This window comes from Aptenodytes patagonicus, chromosome 9, assembly GCF_965638725.1.
Source record: "Aptenodytes patagonicus chromosome 9, bAptPat1.pri.cur, whole genome shotgun sequence".
Taxonomy (NCBI): domain Eukaryota; kingdom Metazoa; phylum Chordata; class Aves; order Sphenisciformes; family Spheniscidae; genus Aptenodytes; species Aptenodytes patagonicus.
This window is the reverse complement of record NC_134957.1, coordinates 18725505-18741586: the sequence shown is the minus strand read 5'-3', so window position 1 is coordinate 18741586 and position 16082 is coordinate 18725505. Positions and strand designations below refer to the sequence as shown.

General features: G+C 40.3%; 1 protein-coding gene across 9 annotated transcripts in view; it reads left to right on the top strand.

The window, feature by feature from the left end:
- Positions 1 to 16082, top strand: part of TENM1 (teneurin transmembrane protein 1) — a 940180-nt gene that overhangs the window by 875036 nt on the left and 49062 nt on the right. For all 9 annotated transcript variants that reach the window (XM_076347340.1, XM_076347348.1, XM_076347344.1 and 6 more), the window contains 2 exons: positions 3771 to 4003; positions 15208 to 15362. In XM_076347340.1, coding sequence (XP_076203455.1) covers positions 3771 to 4003; positions 15208 to 15362 — 388 coding nt within the window. The remainder of the gene's footprint in view (positions 1 to 3770; positions 4004 to 15207; positions 15363 to 16082) is intronic.

Here is a 16082-nt window from a genome sequence, read left to right as displayed (position 1 = left end):
AATAAAGAGTCACACAAGAGGGGCTGTGCTTTAGCAGTTCTAGGATACTACGAACTTAAAATCTGCCACAGATGGTGCACAGCAGGCCCCAGAACTGAGGATGCTGTGTCACAGCTCAGTCCTTGCTTCTCCAGCTACAGCAAAAGCAAGTGGCTTCCCCCCTTTCCAGTTAGCATTTTGGCACTGCAATGTAGGGATTTCTTTAAAAGAATGAACGTCGTACATTAGGCTTCTCCGACAGACGGTGAGGGAGTTGGTTATAACGATCCAGCTGCAGAAATGACATTGCAAGCTAGAAAGAGATAGCAAGGCAGTCTGGATCCTTAGAAACAAACTTCTTAGCATTTCGGTACTTAAATGAGATAAATAAACCTGCACTAGTACAACCTAAGCTGATAACTTCGTGGCATAGTAGGAAGCAGAGTGTGGACTGAACTTGTGTTTGCAGGATGAGACCGCTGGTTGGAATTAGTGCTTTATTAGCACGAGAATGCTATTGAATACTATAGATTATTTGCCAGCCTACTTAGAGATGTCACATCTCATTTCACAGTGAAAACTTTAAAAGAAAAAATAATTCCTAGTTGGTAAGTGCAAGGTTCTATTTTTTAAATGAAGGATTGTTTCCATTTGCCTTCATGCTAAACTGACCAGTATCTTTGTAAACTAAAAAAAGCAGCAAATTGAACTTATTTACTCTGTAATGCATTCAGAACATGAATCAGGTTTTAAATTCAGGGGTTTCTTTTGTAAAGTAGAATTTTTTTAATACCTGCTCACTAGTATTAGTTTCTTGAGATGAACTTAAACCTTAATTAAATCAAGTTGTGACAATACTCAAGTACTCCAGCCCTATTAATTACAATAATAACTGCCTCTGTCAGTATTCTGTCCAGGTGAAATCTGTGGAAAATTGGAGGAAATCACTTGAAGTTAATGTAGTCTTTGAGGTTGGGGGGGAATACTCAGCAGTCCCACTGTATGCCATTCTCTTGAGGCTGTAAAGGCCATAGTCATGGTGGAAATTTCTAGGGTGCTCAAAGAAACATGTGGAAGCAACAACTAAAAGGTGTCAGAGGCTCACGACAGTCCAAGCAGGAAAAGGCTTCAAAATCCAGTTCCTCAACACAACTTTTAGTCTCCAAAAGAGCAGGGAAAAAGGGTTCTTTTTACCCAGGACAAAGAAAATACTGTGTAAAAAGGGATAGAGTTTGGAGACCAGTAAACAGAGAAGGCCACTGATCTTATTTTTGACTGTTTAAAAACAACTTATCCCGTTTGTTTTTGTCATCAAGATTTTAATAAGAAATAAAAAAGCCGTTTAGTAACTGGTAAAAATGGAAACTAGGCTTTGAGGTTACAGGGAAAAATTTTACTACAGGATAGTAATAACTTGTTCTGGAAAGATTCATTGTAAATCCTAGTCTACTTGATACAGTTTTTAATAGGCTAATTTAAATAAACTCAGATTTAGATTTGATTGCAAACTTCTGCAAACATAGCGAGTGTTTGATTTTGTTCCATTTTGTACTAATACTCTTTAAACATTTTAGCATGCGAGGCTTTAAGCATAAACATCAAGAGTTTTCTAACAGCCGGTCTATTAAATGTAATGACAAGGATGACGGAAAATGTATCTACAAGGAAAGTGTATAATGACCCCTGGTTCTCTGCCAGTTTCTGCATGATGAACAATATGTTTATTTAACATCTAGAATTCGCCTTGCAATTTTTTCCACAGAAGTATTTTATTAGAAAGTCATCTTCTGGCTGGCCAGTCTCTTCTGAGCTCACTCCAGAGAACACCAATGATTCTTAATGTTTTCAACAAAGTTTTATAATACTGGTGAATCATAATTTAGCATTAATTGCTTTTAGCTCATTCTCTTACTCATGTTTCATCACACCACTGTCCTCTCATTCCCTACGTTTCCTCGGACTGGGTTTCACATCTGTTCCCCAACTGTGGGAATATCTCTTTCTTTCTATTTCCCCCTTCTGTCTTTTATAGATGTTTATGACTAAGGTCAGCTTTAAGCTAGTCTAGCTCGTGGCCCAATCCTCAGCGACGCCGAGTAGTTTCTGTCCCTTTTTGGATGGAGAAGAGAACAGAGAAATAGGCCCAAGCTCTATCACATCTATCATGGTACAGCATTAGCCTTATCACTTATAAATGGAAATAGATTTCAGCTGATCATCTGTTAGAAGTTTCTTATAGAGAATACTCAGTAGATTGCTAAAATAAAAGATATTGGTAAGTAATTTTTACATTGTTTTGTAACATTGCTCAGTAAGGTAGAACTGTCTAATAGATGATTAATAAAGCTCAGTATCTGCCTCAGCCAAGCAAAAACTTCATGTGTAAAGAGGCTCCATCAACCTGAAGTCAAATCAGTAAAATAAGTCAGTATCATCTCAGACATTACTTATCTGTCCTGGAGCTTCTGCCAGTTCTTCAGTTCTGTTTTATCTAGATTCTTCCTTTCCTGGTTTGTTGTGGCATGAAAACCCAGCCCTGCAGAAGAAGCTGTACACCAAGCGTTGTCAAACCCACCACAAACAGAGCTGACAAAGCTGAGACGAGTAACTCGTTTCCCAGATTTGTTGCAGCAATCTTAAGTGTTAGTTAATGTACCAATGTTAATAAAATGTCTCTAACAAAAAAAAAATAGAAATTTGGCGATCTTTTTAATCTGCAGATAGGCGAGTCCCATGTAGAGTTACAGGGGATGCGGGCAGGTCAGTGTCTTGCTCAGCTGCCTGTCAGAAATCTCCTCCTCCTCCCCCCAGAGAAAAATGGCAGTGGTAAAAATACCATCTGAGCACCAAAACAGGTGCCGGGCATTGGCCACTACTCTGCCTGTGCCTGTCTCCCACCATTTCAGTAACCGACTGTGTGCTTTAAAGGATCTACACCTATCTGGATTTTGATTTTATTTTATAATCAGGACTACACTGCAGTCTCACCAGGCTCAGGACACCGGCGTGGTGTGCCATGTGCTTAGACAATTCCCTCCAACTGGAAATTAACTCTCCAGCCAAAAAGAAACAAAAAGTCTTACTGGTTAATAAGACGCAGCCCAGTTCTCCGATTAGAGTTTATGATCCTCACCATTTAAATTAACATATGTAAATATTTTTTAAAATAACATTTTATAATCTCAATAAGGCACTTCAGCACATGAATTATGGTGCATTAATTCATGCCTAGTTGCACTGACAGTACTTGGCCTTCTGCCTTGCTCCTGACAATACAGTCGGCATGAATTAAGGCACCATATTTCACACCTTCATATTTCCTAAGGTTTAGAAACAGATAAAAATAACCAAGAGTGGGTATTTGTGCCCATGCAGAACAGTCTGTGATCACTTTGCTGCAAGTCGTAGATTTGTTTTCAGTGCCAAGAGTAGTAGGACTTAGCAGGTATAGGAAAGTGACCTTGCTTTTGATAGTAATAATTATAGCTAAGCTGCAGTCACTCCAGTTAGCTTTATACTGGGTGTGATGGTACTAATGGACAGACTAACTCCACCAATACCACTCTCCATAAGCTCGCTACCTGGTACACAGCTGGCTGGTCAGGCTCTGCCGCTAGTACCGGTTCCTTCCTTCTCCGCAGCGGTGCTTGCGTAAGCTACATTAAAGCTGGTCTCACCTATGCCTCTGTCATCTCCCAGTCATTAAATAGATGTCTTCAGAAGTGTTATGCTACCATGAACAGAGATTAAAAAGAAAAACAATTTAACTTTCACGCTTTTTTCTGTTTTAGTACAAGCCCCGCACATAAATATTACTTGGCTGTTGATCCAGTGTCAGAATCCCTTTACTTGTCGGATACCAACACCAGAAAAGTCTACAAAGCAAAATCTCTCATTGAAACAAAGGATCTGGCCAAAAACACAGACGTGGTGGCAGGAACAGGTGATCAGTGCCTTCCATTTGACCAGAGTCACTGTGGAGATGGCGGAAAGGCATCCGAGGCATCTCTCAACAGTCCAAGAGGTAAGAAAAGAGCCTATGTGAAGTACTTGGTGTTGGTCATCTGTCATTTCCTTCCATGACTTAGAAACTCAGATGCAACTGGATACACAAAAATTGGTCTGAGGTGATGATTTAACCAACTATAAGCAAGCCAAATCATTTCATAAAGCTCACTCATGTTTTTAATACAACCGGTCCTTTATGAGGCAGTAGCATGAGCAGCAGGCTCCAGCTAGCGTCCCCTGAAATACTCTTTCCTTCCATGGCAACACTCCTCTTTTACTACCTTTCTATTGCAAGGTGGCAGCATTTAATTATATTTAACTTTTAAGCAAATAATATGGTTGCAAAGTCAATTTTTTATATATTACTCATTCAGGTGATTCTTGTAATGTTAACGGAGCTTACTCATACACATTAAGTCAGGGCTGTTCAAATCAGACAGCCAGCAGCAAAATCAAGTTTATTTGGAACTCTAGTTTGTCTTTCCTCATTAAACGCACTTTGCAAAATATGAGCATCTCGCCTACTGCACGTGAAATAAGCCTTTTGCTGCAGCCTTCCCGTCAAGAGTACACCCTGTATCGTCACAGGCAAAATGCGTGTGAAGCCTTGAATCCCCACCAGCGCCACAATTAATCCCCTTGCAGCATGCATTAGAACTGCGTTAAAGTCTCCGGATTTGGTGCTCTAAAGCAGCTGATCATCCTCACCTCCCACTGAAATCCCTGGAACAAAGGGTACTCGGCAGCTCCCATGGCAGAGCCCTGAGTGGGCTTTTAGCATGCTCCCCCTGTAGCACACCGCTCCCTCCTAATGACTAGCTCTAAGGAAGGGGTTTGATTATTTTTCGTGAGCTAATAAAGGAATGCTGTATATCAGTAGGAAATTAGAATGTATATCCAGGCAGAAACACCTCTAAGACAAGCAAATTATCCTGTTTTAAGGCTTAGCAAGAGACACGTTGTAATTATAGAGTGACTTTAACATGTCTTTAGTGATAGAAGGTAAGTACAAATAAATGTTAATCTTCAGGCAGCTAATTAATGTAATGAATCAATTCTATCTAAATGAATCTAAAAATAGTAGAAAACAAAGGTTTTCAGATCCTTTAGCAGCAAAATGATCAATGTTTTATTGCTGATTACAATTGATTATATCTAATTACAATACAATTAGTTGTTTCATCTTATTTTCTTATTGGGGAAGTATGTTGGTGAAAATTTGTAATACGCTATTTACTTTAAAAATACCCATGCATAGCTGGCTTCCTTAACAGAAGGTTCTAGACATAGAAATTAAATAAAAGTACAATTCATGAGTTCTGGGGCAGCCAGAAAATATTAAGAAATTAACTGTTAGCAGACAATGGCTCATATCTTGGCAAATTCAGGTAATGGCTCCCAGCTGCTTTTGACTTATGCATCTACTCTAAATTACATCAGTTTGAAATTGTCAGATTTGTTCTGTTTTGGGGTTTGGATTTTAATCTCAAGGAACTATGGACTGCCACATTCCCTTTTTGTACAGGGCCTAGCAAAACACAGCATCAACCTGTAGTCACCAGCACAGTATGAACAATTAGCTGTGTATTATCATAATGGCCTTATAAGTACATGTCCTTGTTTTCCTCTAAACTGTAAGAGGTTGAATAACCTTGGAAAGTAGTAGGAAGTATTTGCCTGGTACTCATAGATCAATAAACCTAAAAGTCTCACATACTTAAATACAGTTTTAGAAATTCTTTTGCATCACTTATTTTGCTCGCTATCGGAATAATTGTCAAGTCAGAAGATACCACATTTCTACTGACATAACATTCCAACAGCACACACAAATATTTTTTCTAGGAGGCAGGAAACACTGGCAAAAATGTCGGTGAGTCCACAGACTCACCAACATCTTATCCATGTTTAAAAATACTTGAACACAAAGCAACGCAATGTTATGTATTTGATCACAGAAATAAATGAATTGCTTCTAATTTCTCACCTCTGAGATTTTTTACAGTGTGAAAATAGGTACCTGATAATGCAGATAAAGACAGAGTAATTGCCAAGAGATTATTAAATATAATCACTTGCATTACTCAATGACCAGACAAGATTAGCATTTATTTTTTAAGCTGAAATGGAAACCTTTTTAGCTTTTTTTTTTCCATTTGCCTTCTTATTTTTGTCCTGAGTATTACTTTTTTTCCTGTTATAAATGAAAAATAAATTTACCTCTTACTTAGTAGAAAGGTGATATCTGAGAAAGAACTCTGTTTAGTGGCCATCTGACCTTGGTTAGTTACAGCTCAAAAGTTGTATTCCCATTTTCGCTACCGGCTGCTTGTGACTCTAAATAAGGGCTTATCTATATGACTCAGTTTATCCATTTGCAAAGGTGATAAGAAATACCTACTGTGTAACACTTGTGAAACTTAATCCTGTTTGGTAGCATCCTCAGAAGTACGTTAACGAGTGGAGATTCAAATACTCTTTCCTATTTACTTTTCTGAATGAAAGTTGCTTCAAATGCTGTTTTAACTTTTTTGAACTCATAACAATTTTTCTACTTCAGTGGGCATGCAGGTAGATTTTGGGAGAGTCCTAGATTATTATTTAATGATTTAAGTCTTCCATCAACTTTTATTTCTCATTATCTTTATTTGGCAAGACTGCCTTTGCCTAGTGACCAGGAATTAAACGCCAGACAGGAAAACAGCATGAAGTCACACTAATCAATTATGATTTGATCTGCTTTCCATAACTTTTATTTTGCAGGTAACAAACACGCATAGCCTTGTTCAGTCTGTTCCCCCTTCTCTGTGAAGGACTAGAGATGGGGCTTCGTGAACATTAATCTTGCACTATTGTATGTTGAGCTGACTTTGAAAGATGCTTTTAAACATGCATGGGTGATGTAGTTGAAATTTGAACTTCAATATATTATTTTTACTGCAACTTTCTTTAATTCTGTAGAGATCTCAGACTAATGAGTCATGTAATAGATGACCAAGTACTTAAGCAGAATGTGAAATGATACAAGGCAGGGACATAAAATAAGATCTGTGACAAGCTGAACACATTTATTACACAAGAAGATATTGAAAATGAAGAAGTAACTACACAAGATATTAATCATTGACAGAATTCCAATCACTTGAACTTTACCAAGTAACAGATTTTAATTTTGGGGTGGGGAATTCTGTTTGGTGGGTTTGGGGATTTTTTGATAAAAAGTATTTATGGCACATCTAGTCACCAACGCTATCATTTAAACAATCTGGATTAGTATTTATAATAAGGCACTAAGGGATAGCGTCCTGATTTTAACTAGATTAGTCATTGAGTATTGGAGCAGTAAGAAGCACTAAAATTAGTAGAAATACCTGGGAGTTGTTCTGCTTAGCACTGCAAAGCCAACGCCTGGATCAAAGGCATTAAACACTTGCCTACCCTGCCCTTCTGAAATCAGTGGGCTTTAAAGATGTAAATAGATTTGACTTTCCAAGCTTAATTGGCAGAGGCAGTGAGAGGCTGAGACAATCAAGTTACCACATTTTTGCTGAGCTACAGCATCTCCCAGTCAGTAGACTAAGAAAAGTGTCTTAGATTAACATCTGATTTCAATTACCTTGTATTTGTGACCACCTCAGAGCATTCACACAGGACAGCTGTGGTGGAAACACAAACTAAGTAACTTTTGTGAAAACAGTAAGTCCCTCCAATGATTGAACCCTAAGTGTCAGAAGTGATTTACAACATTTGGAAGCCCAAGCACTAAATCCAAAGATTTAACCATCTGAAGTCCTGCAGTGTCTGCTTTTTGACTCCTGGGTCCAGACCAGACTCTAGAACTAGAAGATAGATGCACACACTGTCTGTGCAAGCTATGTATACAGTCAATGCCTCAAGAAATTGAAAACTGCACACTGAGCGCAGAGTACTTAAGTGCAGTGGCCTCACTACAGATGCAGTGACCTCAAAGTAAGCACCAGGGAAATGTAGAAGGTTGGAGTAAGTTCTAAATCCCATGCATAAAAATACCTTATACACAGCTGTAGCAAAGAACCTTTTTCACTCAGACCCATGGCCACGGAGTAGCAACACAAATGAAAGCTTAAATTAAAAATCAGTTCTGCAGTGTAGTTTTATTCATTTTGCTTGAAATTACTAAGGAAATACTACTAAAAAAATTCATGGTTTTGAAAACGTGTTCACGCCAGCAGCTTACATCCTGAAATAATCAGTCTTGTTGCTCACCATCTGCAGCAATGCTTTCTAAAGTAAATAAAGCTGTAAGAACAACTGCTCAGATTAAACCTTTACATTTGTCAAATGGCAGTAGCCCATTTAGGGCCTGCTCCTGCTCAGCTAAAAGATTCCTGTTACCTACAGTAGGATGCAGACCAAATTCCTAACATAGCCTTTTGTGAAAACAAGACCCCCTTGTCATAGGTAACGATCAATACTATTTATTCAGCAATCTTTGCTATTCCATAAATTTCTAAGACCTTCTCAATGCTTCCATACAATTCAAAAAGGAAGGCAGAATGGGGTGAGATGTTTCATTAGCAATATATAAAGTAAGAAGTAGACAAACCAAGGTGATTTGCAGCCTCGAATCATTGTCAGGTATGCATCACGGAACCAGCAAAAAATTCATCTCGTGCCATTTTTGATTCAGCAAAATTTATTCCTTATTTTCTTCTTTAGTAGTCTTAGCTACCTGTGACTTCAGAAGTCTGGGAATCTTGTAGAACATTTAGGGTAAACTTTGTGGACAGCAAGTTTTCCTAAATTTCATCCAACCTTCACCTGAATGCATAAGTTACTCACTTTCCTGGTAACCATTGTCAGCAGTAAGTATGACCCCAGTCATCACGTCTTAGACTGGAAGCAGGACATTTTCATTCACAGCCAGTAGTTAAAAATGCTGTTTGCTCCCACTTTACTGTTACTCGTCTAAAGAGAACAACACTGAAGCGCAAGTACTGAAGTCGTGTTCCAGCTGACAAAGAACTGCTCAATATTTTGCCGCTAGTACTGAGACAGTAATGAAGTAAAGATGACAAAGATCACAAAGCAACAGACTGCAAATCACTTGAATCATATTTTGAGTGGAGTATTATGGTAACCTATAAATAACTAATTGCATAAAATTGCTTTAGTAGTTTCTAGATGGCAGCTTTAATTAAAAGCACCAGAGACATTTAGAAGTTTAGAAATGGATGGCATGTAAATTGCCCTTTTACCAACCATAAAATGGTAATTAACCAATTTGATTCACTTCTTCCTATTAAAAGTTTTATGAGAATCACAAGTTCCTTCTAAATACAGTTTTTCTTCAGCAGAAGGTGGCATTCTCTTATCAGTTCTCACCAGTGGTTTTAGATGTTCTTTTACAAATTCTTCAGAAGGTTAATTAGAAGTTTTCAATGTAAAATGCTCATTTGCAAAGTTTTTAGCTGAGCAAAAAGTGTGAAGTAGAATTTCCTGAAGTGGGCAACATATAGCTCTAGCTGCTGTTTATGGATGTGTTCAGAAAGGATTTGTTCCCAGAGTCTCTTAGAATGCAAGTGTGGGCTATGATGGGGGGGGGGGAAGAAAAGAAAATATCTTAATGGGGAATTTACTGTATTACTTTTAATCCATATTTTTAGCACTATAAGCTTAGCTCCATTAACATTGAAATGCCAAAGTTTCTAGACTGAAAGATATGTATAATAATCATATGTGTTTTGAATTTATACCGATGAGAACTACACAAAGTGATCAGTTTACTTTCAAAGCGTTATTTGCATTTGTAATCATGTACGTATGGGCACTAAGGCAGATCTGCCAAGGGAAAGAACCCTTTAAGCAAAATCACTCCTGAGAGCATGTAACAGGAGAGGTTGTAGTCAGCCTTCTGTGTTTATCATGGTTGTACTCAGCCCATCTACTAAGTACTATTTTGTGCAGAAAACAGTTATAAAGAGCAAAACTTCTTCTGCAGAATCTTTCTAGTGATGATACTTAGTAGCCATGTGTGATTGCACTAGCAGCAGTTCATTTTTAATGTTAATCAGCACCATTTAAATTCTGTTAAAAGACCTCTAAGTGTTATAAATATTGTTCCAAGACGTCTGCACGTAAATCTACTGGAGATAGATGTTAAGAGCTACTGTTTTACATTCAGGTACAAAATCTAGTCCTATGCAAGACAGTCCCAGTGACTAAACACGACTGAAGACAGTCCTTCAGTACAAGCATGTTACTCACAAAAACAGATTGCGTTCAGCCCTGAGTCAAAGAACAAGACTAAATCCTTGCACAAGTTTATTTTGTCCTTACTCAGACATCGGTGTCTAATGAGGAATCTCATGTCCAAGCAAGGCCAGTCTGCCACTTGTGCAATAGGTCACATTTGTGCCCAGACAGCATCAGTCGGGCATACAGTTTAGTGCTACGGTTCCTTAAAAAAAACAGAATCAGGCTGAGAGCCTAATACAAACTATATCCCATTCTCTGTGCAAAGAAAAGATGCCTAAAAATAACCTTTCTTACTCACTCATGGAGTGAGCACTGTTCCTACTTGCACTCAGTGCAATTCATTACACTCAGCATGTGCATGTTTCCTCTCCAAGTTCCTCGGTGATTAAAGCACAATTGAAGTGCTATGTGTGATTTGATTCTGCATTACACTGTACGTCAGAAAAGGATTAAAAATAAGCTCTTGGAGTACAGATTATGTGAAGCATCATGCAAGATGTGACAGGAGCATTAATGAATCCAACTCTAATAATGAATAAATTGGGACGGTTTAGCCACAAATCTGTATTTTGTTTTCCAATGGATGCCTTATATAGGGTATTTGTCAACAAGACTTATATGCATGAGTAATTTTTTCAAATGGGTAAAGTCATGTTGGTTTAGTATACGGGAGTAAGTACTGGAAGCAGTAGTTCATTGTTGAACATATTTACAGTGGTACTTGAAGAAACTGGCATTTTATTATCTTTAGTACAAATACTGAAGACATGGGCTTGTTTATGCCATCACACTGGCATATGTACTTCCCTTGCAGATAGATTACCTTTCTGCAATGGCTGGAGAGCAAAATGTACACTATTAACATTAAAGGATCTTTGGTTTTCTTATACAGTCAGTGTTTGAAATCCATTCAGCAACACAGCTGAGTAGCTTTATTTCATCGCAGCATAATTTTTGATTTTTATATAATGGATGGTTTGCAGCCAACACAGCCATCTGTTCACAGGGAAATTGCGTAAAACAGAAGATGCACTTGCCCTAGTGATAGATCCTGGCCTTGTGTTATCCATGGCATGGATCCGATCCAGGGCTGCGCTACTCAGGTGAGACGCATAGCTCCCTGCTTACCATGCAGCACCACCCCTCTGCAAAGGCAGACTAAGACACAGCACACGGGCTGTAGTTCCCACCCACATCAGGTTTCTCATTTGAGCCTGTGAACCACACCACGAAGCAATTCAAATCCCATCTAATATTGCCCCACGGTGCAATATCAGTAAGGTTAAAAACACCCCCGACAATCATAGCTGCATGCACGCAAGTCACATACAGTGGTCCTTGCTCCTCACACCTTCCCCGCCACAGCAGTCCAGCATGGCTTTTTCTTCTCAAAAGGAGTCTTGAAGAGACTCTCAAGAAAGTAGTAGGAGGCTGGGACTAAAGAGACTTTTGTCTCCAACCTTCACACATCCCTGAAGAAAAAACCCTGGAACGATTTCCTAGCAGCTTTTCCATTTACTAATAATCTCTTAGCATGCTTCAGCTTTACAGCGTAAAGCTGATCAGAGCAGGACAGAGCCCAGGCAGGAGGCCAGGAGCCCCGAGCATCCCCGTGAGAACAGCAGGAGTTGCCTCAGAGCCCGGCTCCACCTGCTCTGTGGCCCCAAACTGTGGTAGCAGAGTCAACACAGCCCTTCCTGTTTTCTGAAGAGAAAATTTATCCACGTACAAACTAAACTGCAGACCGTGACTTGGGCCTTTAGGAACTATCATCATGAAAGTCTCTGCAGACTTCTAGCTGCACCACAGAAGGTGCAGTCCTTTCAGGGTCGTTTGCTCTGTTGGCTTCTGCCAAGTGCATTCCCTCAGAATAACATTTGGAAAAACCTCATCAGATACATATATTAATTGTTTATATGGTCATTAATAACCAGGCTGCATTTCTTTTTGCTTCAGTTGGGGTTTTAGGGTGGATGTTTTAGCAGCTCAGTTGTATCAAAAGAGATTTTGCGGTTTGCTTTGCACACCTAGCCTTTGTTTCTGAAGAGGCGGCCAGCCCTCGGCTCCGGCCCTGCGGGCACCCCTAATTCTGGCCTTTTGTGCGCACAGGTCTCTTCAGTGCAAAGTCTCTTCAGCATGCGTGAGGAACAGACAGAGGTGCCATCCCTTCCCAAAAACTGGAACACACAGGTCACCCCCCAACACCAAAACAAACCCTTTTGCTTCTCAGATGCACTCTTTACCTCAGCTCACCTTCAAACCTTCAGCCTTTCAAATTTATAATTGGACTTCTCAGAAGCAGACGACAGCTGTGAGCTTGCCAGTCATTCTGTAGTTTCCAAAAGCACTGTTAACTCTCTAATTAAAAAGTAAAGATCCTCTGAGGGAGCCAGTACCAAGGAGGCACGATCTGTGAGCTCACAGGCCAGCAGAGAGCCAGGCTCTAATATCTGCTCTTCCTTTAGCCTTTTTATAACCTCCCAGATTTCCCCCCAGCTGACCCATGCAGCCCCCCCAGGTGATTTCAATCCCCCAGGTGACGTCTGTCCTGGAGAATTGGACATTTCAGTGATCAGCCGTTTCACTTAACAAAGTGATGTAGCCTCACCCTGTACCACTTCAGCAGTCCGTGGGCATTTTTTGTCCTGGATGGGGAAGGTGACAGGATGGTGAATACCTCTCTTCTAACGGCAGTTCACAGCCAGACGAATACACTGAATTGACAATTTAAAGAATTAATTTCAACTACCAACACTGTGCTGATAGATAACCTGAAAGCTGGACATAGTAGGAGCGCTAGACGCCAAAGTTAACTGCTGTGGCCTTCGGATTTTTTTTGTGATGATACCCTCAGACCTTTGCAAGGTGCCTAAACGTCACCTGCAGGGAAGAGGCACCTCTGGATGGGAACATGGGGACATGGTGGCAGGGTGTACCCAAAAGCCCATCCCCCTGCGAGGCCTTCGCAGCCTCGCTCAGTGCCTCCCTCTCAGACCGAGTAAGGGATGGAGACCCTCCGGCGGCGGAGGTCAGCCTGTTCCGGCAGAGGGGAGAGTCGAGCCCTCGCTAACCTCCTGGCCACGGTAGAAAAACTGGTGTGGACATTATTCCTGCTTTCTGTTAGAAAAGAAGCGGTCATGGGCAGTTTGTCTTGGGACCCTGTCACTGGGTGTTAACACTGTAAGAGAAAGCCTATTACACTCAAATGTGTATGTAACGCAAACTCAATCCCCAGGCATTTCCAACTGCCAGGTACAGATTTACTTAGGGGCCTGGGGAGACTGTCCCCCCCCCTTCTCCCAGCCCCGTGGGAGATGCCTGTTCCCCATCAGGGCCACCTCGTCCTGCTCCTGCCCCCTCCCAGACTCCTTACTCTCCCTTGCCCCCAGCTACAACTGCTCCTATATATTTAAAGAAATTAAATTAAGTATAAGGAAATGGGGCTGGGAGGTGAGGGAATTCAGTTTGGGTGGTTTTTTTTCTTTTTTAATGGCATGTGGAATTGCTGTGTGAGATCCTAAACTGGCGTGCCGAGAAGTGTTTTGTAAACTCGGAGTACATGCAGCCTTCGGTTGTGCTAAATGCAGGGGGAAAAAAATCAAGAACCGTATAAGCCACTGTCCAGACCATCTGTTCAAGTCCTCTGCCTTTCACTTCTGTGTAGCAGAACATAAATTCATTATTAAAATAGCTTGGCTGTGCACAGCAGCTGCTATAATTGCAAAGTTATGCAACTTTAAATGGGAAATTATGAAGTAGTTTAAAGCAAGAAATCGAGTGGTTTTGGTAGAAAGGATTTCATAAACCTAACAAGACTAGAAGTGCTTTTCTAGCTATATTTTCAACATTTCAGGGAAAAAAGATCTTACTTACCATTCATGCAATATAGAAAAGTCTAACAAATTGAATGCGGGAAGAACTGGGGAGAAAGTATTAGACTGGGACAGACCAGGGCCGGGCATGAGTTGTGACATGGGTGTACCACACACTGCTGGTGGGAGACAGCAAGCTCTCCATTCCTCAGTTTCCCCACTGAAATACAGAAGACCATGACCTTTCCTTTGCATAGCCCTTGCATTTGTTTCAGGGTCCATCTCTCCTGTGCAGTGGTGCTAGAGCTATTGCAGATCCAGAAGCGGGAGAACTGCACTAGCTCCTGCTGCAGCCCACTGTTGTCATGAGGCTGGTTCCAGTACGTGACCATTGTCTTGGGCAACACTGCGCTGAAATACATTCTGCAGCACAGATACTCCTTCTGCCTGCTAAGCAGAGCCTGCTTTGCACCGTTGGTATGGATAGCCCATGTCACGACAAAAGTCTTTCGCTTTCTGTGGGTGCTTCTTCCTTGCTCAGACGCTCTGATAATTCAGGCAGTATGGTAACAAAAAAAATTTGCCTCTGCGTGAGAATTAGAAAGTGAAAATGAAGAAAAATCAACAGTAAGATAAAAAGCTTTAGAAAAAAGTAAGCTTTAGAAAAGCTAGTCTTGTCCCACTCTGTGATGGACATGAAGCAAAGTTATTGAAGAGCCTAGCTATGTATATAGAATTACATTACAAGCAAAGCTTGTTTTGTTCTGTTTCTTCCTCATATCTTCCCTCTTTCTCTGTAAGTCAAAGAAAGTCTGATATATGGGTATGATCTTTCCATATACAGTTTGAATAAGCCTCAAATAAGCAATGGGTAGAAAAGAAAAAAGTCATACTTTTTGTATGGAAGTGGTTGAGTCCCCATCCCTGGAGGTATTTAAAAGACGTGTAGATGAGGCGCTTAGGGACATGGTTTAGAGGACATGGTGGTGTTGGGTTGACGGTTGGACTCGATCATCTTAGAGGTCTTTTCCAACCTAAATGATTCTATGGTTCTATGATTCTAATCGGCAGAGTTTCAGAGTCTAAGAGGAGAGGAAACATTTTAAGCTCATGCTTTTTAATCAAGATAATGTCAGTACTAACACTCTTTTTTACCTTTCCCTTCATCCAGGTATCACTGTAGATAAGCACGGATTTATTTACTTCGTTGACGGTACCATGATTCGGAAAATTGATGAGAACGGTGTGATCACAACAATAATAGGTTCGAACGGCCTCACATCAACCCAGCCATTGAGCTGTGACTCTGGAATGGACATCACTCAGGTAGACACCTGGTTTTCATGTGTTGTCACTTTTCTACACACTGTGGAGACAGATAACTTAGTTTCTTGTACAAGGATTATATATCAGAATATGCTGGATCAATCAGATAATTCTGGAATGCACAGTATGGAGTGGATCTTCCATTCACATTATTATTTCAGGGTGTGCCATATAAATGCAAAACTATACACTTGATTTTTTTCCAGGACATGGCATATGAATGTGCAGAGGGGCTTATATAAAGAATACATAATGCTTTAGAAAGTTGCTTGCTACTCTGAGATGTATCATCTAAGGAGTTTATCAGAAGTTTAGAGTGCTTTCCTTCAGTCCCGCATTCAGACTGTTTTGCTTGAACTACTAAATGGAAAAAATATATATTCTGTTTACATCTAAGTCTGTTCTAAATCATGGAGGAGCATTACAGTAAGTAATTACACAACAGTGGTATTGTAGTGAAGCTACTGCATTTCAATACATTTCTCAAAGTGCTTTTAAGTTCTTATTTCAAGAGCAGTGTAAAAGGAATTGGACTAAAAGACACTTATTGCATCTCTAGTTTATGCTAAAAAAGATATATAGATAAACCATCACTGCCCCATCCCAGGAAGCATTCAAGGTCAGGTTGGACAGGGCTCTGAGCAACCTGATCTAGTGGAAGATGTCCCTGCCCGCGGCAGGGGGGTTGGACTAGATGACCTTCAGAGGTCCCTTCCAACC